The following is an 8,938-nucleotide window of genomic DNA, read 5'->3' as shown; positions in this document are numbered from 1 at the left end:
TATTGTGTCTCGCAACACATGATAAGTGGCAAACACACACAGGCTTTTGCATAAATTGTACATTATTCTCATGCGTGACTTGATCAAGCATATCTTCATGCACATTTTACTATATTATTTTGAAAAAATATTTAAATTTTGAATAATGAACTAAAAAAATTATTTCTCACATTATTTATGGTCAAAAGACCTAGTTTTTGAGTGATCAATATAGATTTTGAGCTTCCAGACATGAGAGGGCAACTAGAAGTCCTATTTGAAGGGAACAAAACTCAATTAATTTAGTGTTACCTTATTGATACTAAGGAAAAGATAGAATATGATTAATATCACTTGAATATACTTCTTACCAATGTTAGATACACCAAGGAACATATAGAATATGATTAATATTACTTTCTTGAATTGTTTGTGAGTATATTTCATACCAATATTGGGGTAAGGATAGTAGCAAACTCAGAAAATTTCATTTATATCTGTATATTTAGTGGTTGCCCTCGATTTTCTTTTTTAAAATGCATTAAAAATTAAAAGAATATAAACAAGAAGAAAAAAGAAAATTATTCACATATATCAAGCTTTGCTAAATTAGAATATCCTGTTTATTTTAAAAAAAATTCCAAAACAATATCATTATAGGATTATAGGTAGGGGTGTCAATATAGGTTTTGACACGAGGGTTGACCCGCGACACGACACGAAAATTCGTGTTCGGGTTGACCCGCAAAAAAATTCGTGTCGTGTTCGTGTTGAAAAAAATGACACGTAAAAAATTCGTGTCGTTTTCGTGTTGATGTATTCGTGTTCGTGTCGACCTGTATTTTTTTTAAAATTATTTTATTTTTAATTTTTTGTTATTATTTTGTTATTTTTTTTAATTTCAATCCATTTTTTTAAATTTTTTCTTCAATTACCGTTTTGACCCCTATTTTGCGCGTTATTCGTGTCGCGTCGTGTCAACCCGCAAAAAATTTGTGTCGTGACAGTGTTGAAGATTTTGACACGAATAAAAATTCGTGTCGTGTTAATATTGATATATTTGTGTCGTGTCAAATTCGTATCGTGTCAATTCATTTTGACACCCCTAATTATAGGAGATAAAATTATCTCCGATTTATTTTTCCCTTCTTCTAAATTAGATTAAGTGAGATGATATAACTGAACATGTTTAAGGCAAAACTATCTTTCTCATTTTTTTTTTAATTTACAAAAAGGACATTAATAAGTCACTTTGGTAAAAGCTGATTTTTTAGTAAGCAAAAAACGACTTTTTGATATCAAACAAAATTGAACTACTTGGAGAAATATTATAGGAACACTATTATTTTTGGAATTATCATACTAAAATAGATTATTTGTGTTAAAAAAACCGTTGGATTTCCTACTTAACCATCATTAGTTTTCCCTTGGTTTTCTGTAAATACTGGAGACATTCCTTACTAATTAAACATTTTGTTAAACATAAGATCATTTAACTGAGCTCAATAGAAAATGAAAAAGCTATTCTTGTAGGGAGGCATAAGCTAAGTGGTAGGCATGGGCATCAATGATTAACTAACGTGTCGTATTTAAAGCAACGAAGATCTCCACATTTGCAAGGTTGGCCTAAAGAATTTATGGTCTAGGCTAGAAAGTAAAAAATATGTTCATTAATTTGGCACTTCCCTAATTGGTTAGGCAGTGACCTGGGTTACTCAATTACTTTTGTTCAAAGAAAACACCTAATAATTATGATAGGATCCTAACGGCAAAGTCAAAACTTGAGTAGGCAAAGTAATTGGCTGTGTTAAAGTAAAAAAGAAAGAAAAAGATAATGCTTTAAAAACAGCATGCAACTTTCTACATCCAAGCTCATTTGTCTTGCCCTTGTCTATCTTTTTTTAGTTAATTGTCAACATTAACCCCCAAAGCCTGCCAAATATGAGTGGTAATGAGGTCTGCACTCAATGATTCAGGTTAAATTAAAAACAAGATTTTGATTAAGAACCCTCTGGAAGGAAAATTTTCTACACCATTGATACCTGAAAGTTGGCCACGATGCAGAAAATGATGCAATACAAGTACCATAAAAAGTGCATTAAAGTGGTAGAATACAATTAACTAACGGAATGTTCAACAAACAAAATCATCACAGGACCAACATTAGAAAAAAAAATATAATATTTAAGTGGGAATGAGGATGACCCTTAATTTCAAAATTGATTTTTTTTTATTTTAAATGCATCATTGTTATTATTTATTATTACAAGCCGAAGGATAGGTGTGAGATTTGGCGAAATAGAAGGGGACAGAATAGACATCCGCCCGGAAATACAGGGTGACCGTACAGACTTAAACAACAAAATAACCTTCACAAACAAAAGTGAGTCACTTCTCTTACTAACTACAGTACAGTCTTTGTTTTTGTAGCTTTCTTCTCTCTCCTCACTTTCTCTGTCTCTGCCACACATCACACCCAACAGTCTCAGCATTGCAGCAGCTGCATCACTGCTACACCTTCACCCTGCAGACGAGTAAAAGGGTAAAAAAATAATAATAAAAAGAGAGAAAGAAAAAGTAAAGTAAAGAAAAAAAAAAGGAATTTTTTTTTAAAAGAGAGAGAGAGAAAAAAAAAAAAAAACCATTTTTATGAGAGTCCAACTTAAATCCCAATGAAAGCTTGATTTGATGCCTACCCAAAAACCCATTAACTCTCTCCTCTCCACAGGCAAAGGGAAAGTAAAAGGAAAGAACCCAAAAAAGAAAGAAAAGGAAAATTAGCAGAGAGAGTGATAGCTCAGTGGAGGTGTGGGAGAGAAAGACAGAGAAAGAGGGTCTCTTTCTTTTTGGAGTATTGGGTCAGGTTCTTTTGGCAATGCCAAAGTTGGTCACGCTCTCTGAAAAATGCAGGCATGAAATCACTCCTTCAAATATCTCCCTCACTCTTTCACTCTCTCCTCTGCAAGCACTTAACTTTTGTTGTTGGAAGATTCCCATTCCCTATCATTGTGCTTTCTTCTTGCCATGGCGGGTTTGATTGATCTCAACACCACGGAGGACGATGAAACGCCGTCGTCTGGTTCCTCCTCTGGTACAAGCTTAAGCACAACATGTGCTGCTTCAGCTTCCTCTGTGTGCTTGGAGTTGTGGCACGCGTGTGCGGGTCCAATGATCTCTCTGCCAAAGAAAGGAAGCGTTGTTGTGTACTTCCCTCAGGGACACTTGGAACATCTTCAGGATTTTCCGCTCTCTGCTTGTAATAACATCCCACCCCATGTGTTATGTCGTGTTGTAGATGTCAAGCTTCATGTGAGTTTTCTTTTATCGAATGCTGTCTGTAACTGTTAGGGTCAGAATTCTTTTTTTTTTTAATTCTTTTTTTTCAATTTAGTTTTTGTCTTTCTTTCTGAAAGTTGGTTTCTTTGTGGGTTTTCACATCTGGGTTCTGTTTGCTTGCTGAGGAAATTGATGGGAAAATGATTTGTGTCAGTGTCAAGTACAGAACAAGATATCCTATTAACAATTTGTGAATGACCCATTCTCTTGTATTTGTATGGTATACCATGAATGTGCTTCATTTCATTCCTTCTTATTCTTTTGGGTCACCCTTTGTGATGGTGACTATAGGTTGGTTTTGTTTGGTATTTTACATGTAATGTGTTTGAACTTTTTCTGTGCAGGCGGAGGAAGGGAGCGATGAAGTGTATTGTCAGGTGTTGTTGGTTCCTGAAAGTGAGGTGAGGCTTATTTATGATTCCACTTTGGTTCAGTTCTGTTTTGGAGAGAGCAGTGAATCTTGAGCTCTTTAGTACCTATGTCTTAGGGACTAAGTAAAATTGACCAATTGAGATGATTATAATGAAATTGCTTAATTGAGCTAAGCTGAGTATTATGCCTCTGGAACCAAATGAGTAAAAGTGCACAATATAGCTATAGGCTTCGTTCTGTGTCTCTCTCCGTGTTACTAGCACTTTCAACACATCCTTACCAGAGAAAAAGGGAACTACAACACTTTTTCTTGTCATATAGAAGTAAATGAAGTAAGAGAGAGCTACATTAATATTAAATGAAGTGCTTATATTGACTGATTTTGATTTTGCTTGAATTTGGCCATTTTTATAGCAAGTGCAGCAAAAGTTGCGGGAAGGAAAATTTGATGCTGATGGTGAAGAGGATGATACTGAAGCTGTGATGAAGTCAACAACACCCCACATGTTCTGCAAGACTCTTACTGCATCTGATACTAGTACTCATGGTGGATTCTCTGTGCCTCGTCGAGCTGCTGAAGATTGCTTTCCTCCCCTGGTAATTATGATTTATGAATGATGATGCATTCCTTTTCTCATCAAAGTGAGCCTATTTGAGCACTCCCTTGATTGCTCTTGCATGTTTATCATTTCTATTTCTTATATGCTGGGGTTAAGTTAGCTCTTATAAATGCTTTGAAATAACACACCTCTCCAATTTGAAAGTCTTCTTCATCATATCAATTGGTATCAAAATTCCTAGAACTAGTTCAGATATATCTTCCAAACCATTTTGAATTTAAGTCTACTCTTACTTTAGGATTACAGTCAACAGAGACCTTCACAAGAGCTTGTGGCAAAGGATCTGCATGGCCAAGAATGGAGGTTTCGACATATTTATAGGGGTATGTCACTTATGTCTCATATTTATAAGGACTAGAATATACCAGGTAGAAACTACTTGACTGTTTTTGTTTGTATTTCCTGTTTCTCATGAACAGGGCAGCCACGGAGACATTTGCTTACAACCGGTTGGAGTGCATTTGTGAACAAGAAGAAGCTTGTATCTGGAGATGCTGTTCTGTTTCTTAGGTTTGATGACCTAGATGCTATCAATTATTAAATAGTACTTGTAACACGGACATGACTAACATTCTGTACTTCACGACAGGGGTGACGATGGAGAACTGAGATTGGGAATTCGTAGGGCAGCTCAATTGAAAAATGGCAGTACTTTTTCATCTCTTTCTGGCCAGCAATTGAATCTTAGCAGTCTTATGGATGTGGTTAATGCTTTGTCTACTAGATGTGCCTTTAGCATTCACTATAATCCGAGGTATTTTGCTGGATATTCTCTTCTACTTTCCTTGGTAGTCAGTGAGGGTGATTTTCAGCTTCTATCTACAATTTGCATAGTGTTATGTTTGTATAAGATCGGGTTCAGAAGGATGTTTAATTATATATCAGATAGACTATCACTCAATCAGTATGTCCCATTTTTTTAGCCTGACCTTCTAGTTTAATGTGCTGAACAAGAGATTTTGTTTTGAATGTTTAAATGGTTTACCTCCATTCATGCTTTTACTTATATATACCGTATTGATCTAAGTTTTCATGAATTTCTTGTGATAACTTCTTTTTTATTTTTTGCTTTTTTTATTGCCAAGCATGGTATCTGATAGTTTCTTCTATATTTCACTGTTTCTTTGTAGGGTCAGCTCATCTGAATTCATCATACCTATCCACAAATTCTTAAAGAGCCTTGATTATTCTTATTCAGTTGGAATGAGGTTCAGGATGCGATTTGAAACAGAAGATGCTGCTGAGCGAAGGTTTGTTCATGAATATGTTTTATGCATTTAGATACCCCCTATTAATAGAGAATCTTAGTCAAAACTTCTTTTGAGCAGATACACAGGGTTAATTGTTGGAATCACTGATGTGGATCCTGTTAGATGGCCTGGATCAAAATGGAGATGCCTACTGGTATATTGCTGGGGTCTTTCTAAATTTGTTTAATATAGTTATCATTTACATGCCTAAGATTGTGTGTTAATAGATGGATGTTCTGACATGTGAGGCTGGATAATTATTTTGGCTTAGGGGAATATGTTTCTCATGCAACATGAGAAACATATTTCCCTTTAAGGAAACACCTATGGTTTTATGTCTGAGTTGCTGTTTTATTTATGATGTTGTGCTCCACATTTTAATAGCTACATGGCATATGGTGTTCAATCGAGCTACTCTTTCCTTTTATAATTTTGTTAGATGGTTTTGTGATAAATTTCTTTGTCATTGTCCTGTTCTATATTATATAAATTTCTCTGTCATATAGCCTGAAATAATTCCATGGTTGAATTGACTTTACTAAATATGAAAATTACATGTTGTTGAGAATTACATGGATCGACCTTTCAGTGGACTAACTAAATATTGCATATAGTAAGTCAGGAAAATTGGATCTTCAGCCAACATAATATCTGACTTTATGTTATTTTTGGCTGAGATGATCCATACTTTATGGTATGTAAAAATTCAAGGAAGTGACTGATATGCGTGTTAAGTTGAAGCAATTATGAATTCCATATTATAAAGTTAGAAAGAAAAAGAATAACATTGTAGTTACCTCAGCAGATTTGAATACTATTAAGAGACCTGAAGGAGTGGTAAGAGATACACAGAAAATAATAATAATATTCCTGGGCATTCTCATAATAGCTGAAGTTTTTGGGTGAAATTGTTTCTTGATTTGTAATGAATATAGAAAAAGGTGGCTTTTCATGTCACGTTTAAAGCTCAGTACACCATACAGAAAAGCTTTCCATGCTGCTAGTGACTTTATTTTTTGGCATGCTTAACTATATTTAAATTACCAGTCAATGGTATCATTCCTCTGATAGTTTTTGCACATTTTATTTGGAATTTTCTGCCTAAGTTGTGTATAACTTGGTTTGGGTTATCAGCTCATTCAAACTATTGATTGCATTTGTTCTTAATGGGCTCTACGATTGTTCTTTATTGATATCTCCTCTTCCTATTCTCTTACTTATGACTTGTTATGTGATGTAGTTTTTAGAGTAATTTATTTGAAGTTGGCTACAAATTATTTCTCATCTTTCTAGGTGAGGTGGGATGACTTAGAAGCCACAAGGCATAATAGGGTTTCCCCATGGGAGATTGAGCGATTTGGTTCTGCTTCCACTGCCAATAACTTGATGGCAACTGGTTTGAAGAGGACCAAGATTGGATTGCCTTCAGCAAAGCCAGAATTATCAGTTCCCAGTATGTCTTAAAACTTTTTCATTTACTTGAGTTGTACTACCTCATGCAACTTCATTGATGAGTTATGTTCTTCTGACAGATGGGATTGGGACATCAGACTTCGGGGAATCATCAAGGTTCCAGAAGGTCTTGCAAGGTCAAGAAATTTTTGGTGCTAATACTACATTTGATGGTATTAGTGCTCAGAGTCACCAGTTATCTGAATTAAGGAGGTGCTATCCAGGTTCAAACTGTCCTGGAATTGCTGCAACAGGAAATAGTATCAGAATCCCACATGCGAGTTCGGATGTTTCCTGCAATGGCATAGGCTTCAGTGAATCTTACCGATTCCAGAAGGTCTTGCAAGGTCAAGAAATACTTCCAAGCCAACCATATGGAAGAGCCTTTCCTGCTGATGAGGCTTGTGGAAATGGTTGCTTTGGACTTTTTGATGGTTACCAGGCATCAAGATCCAGAAATGGATGGACTGCCCAGATGAATAACAATTCTTCACATTTGCATCCAACTATTCCATATGGGCAAGTGTCATCTCCATCATCTGTGTTAATGTTCCAGCAAGCAGTCAATCTTTCAAACTCAGATTATAATAACAAAATCAATCAGGTGATGGAGGGTAAAGTCCATCATAGAGGTTCATATGCTTCTGAATTGAAAGGTGGAACATTTGCATCAACCCCCTCTTATGAGCCTAGTTTCCGTGGGCAAGCTCATGATTCAATTTCAGCTCTCGGAGGCAGTCAAGAGTTGGTTTCCTCATGTAAAAATAGCTGCAGAGTCTTTGGTTTTTCATTAACTGAGGGTTCTCTTATTGCAAATAAAGAGGCTGACCCATCTCCATCAACTAGTCAATTAAATTCTGAACCTTCCTTTACAAGACATGTTGAAGATGATTTCCATACCGGGCATTCGCTTAGGAGCAAGGCGGTTGGAAGTTACTTTACCAAAGTAAGCAATCTTTGTCCTGTTAGAGACATGGTATTTGATAGAGTATTCTAATGCACTTCTCTTAAATAGAATCTGCAGGTTCCCTAGCTGGAATTGTTGATAGACAAGAGATTTTACTTCTTTATCGTGATGGATATGATCTTAACTGCAGTTAGAAACTTGAGAATGTTATGAAATGGTCATTGATTAGCTCAAGATGACAATGGATAGTTAACAAAAAGAGTGAATGATGTAACTCTAGTAGGAGATATACCTGAATGATGTAACATGAAAATGTTATGAAATGACCGTTTGAAGTCCAACACAACATGAATATAACTGCTAAAAAGGGTTTAACAAATGCTTGTAATGACTGGTTTGACGATGTTGTGTGAAGAAGTATTGGTGCTGCTGCAGCACCTGATTTGAAGAACTTGACTACTTGTTCTTTCTTTCTTAAGCACTTTTCTATTCATGCTCGACTCTATGATCTAATTAAATAATTCTTCACATTGCCTGCAGGGTGTACTGCAGTATTGACTTGAAAATCATGATGTATGCTAATTGCTAGCAGTGACGCTGGCATGAAGTAGCAGAAGAGAATGTCCATAGTTGTTGTACTTATGTACTTTGCTATAATAACTTAGGATTTTGAGGACCAAAAAAATTGTATCTATTAGCCAAATTTACACATTAATCTTAATTTGGCAGTGATTACATTCAAGTTCTTGTATTAATCTATTATGCACTCTATCGACCTATATGAGGCACCTAAATCCGATGCGTGTTTATCTACCTCTGAACAAAGTAAGCTAACCTTTCATTTATCTTAAATTGGGTATAATTATGTTAAGGTTAACGGTGTGCATGATAATCATTCTGTTTCTTGGCATTATTTTTGAAAAGAAACAAATTTTTTTTTTATTTTCGTGCCTTGGAATAATTTTTGAGAAAAAAAGTGTTTGATAACATGTTTTATTTTTATTTCGAGAATGAGAATTGCG

General features: G+C 35.3%; 1 protein-coding gene across 1 annotated transcript; it reads left to right on the top strand.

Moving 5' to 3' along the window:
- The first annotated feature begins 2,567 nt into the window (after positions 1-2,567).
- On the top strand, positions 2,568-8,706 carry LOC133285439 (auxin response factor 3-like). The gene is made up of 11 exons (XM_061482660.1): positions 2,568-3,288; positions 3,660-3,716; positions 4,102-4,284; positions 4,546-4,630; positions 4,727-4,817; positions 4,897-5,061; positions 5,438-5,557; positions 5,636-5,711; positions 6,851-7,010; positions 7,090-7,955; positions 8,457-8,706. The coding sequence occupies exons 1-11, from the start codon at positions 3,004-3,006 to the stop codon at positions 8,472-8,474; spliced, it is 2,106 nt and encodes a 701-aa protein (XP_061338644.1). The 5' UTR covers positions 2,568-3,003; the 3' UTR covers positions 8,475-8,706.
- Positions 8,707-8,938: the final 232 nt, after the last annotated feature.

This window comes from Gastrolobium bilobum, unplaced genomic scaffold (assembly GCF_033153095.1).
Source record: "Gastrolobium bilobum isolate Gb01-03AN ecotype WA unplaced genomic scaffold, APGP_CSIRO_Gbil_v1 utg62955, whole genome shotgun sequence".
NCBI lineage: Eukaryota > Viridiplantae > Streptophyta > Magnoliopsida > Fabales > Fabaceae > Gastrolobium > Gastrolobium bilobum.
Note: the sequence above shows the minus strand (reverse complement) of the source record. Positions and strands in the feature narration are given on the sequence as shown.

Bases quoted from the DNA above. Each gene is read 5' to 3' on its own strand.
- LOC133285439 (XM_061482660.1), top strand. From the start codon at position 3,004: ATGGCGGGTTTGATTGATCTCAACACCACGGAGGACGATGAAACGCCG. The intron at 4,818-4,896 runs GTTTGATGACCT...ACTTCACGACAG, and splicing joins GATGCTGTTCTGTTTCTTAG to GGGTGACGATGGAGAACTGA. The intron at 5,062-5,437 runs GTATTTTGCTGG...GTTTCTTTGTAG, and splicing joins AGCATTCACTATAATCCGAG to GGTCAGCTCATCTGAATTCA.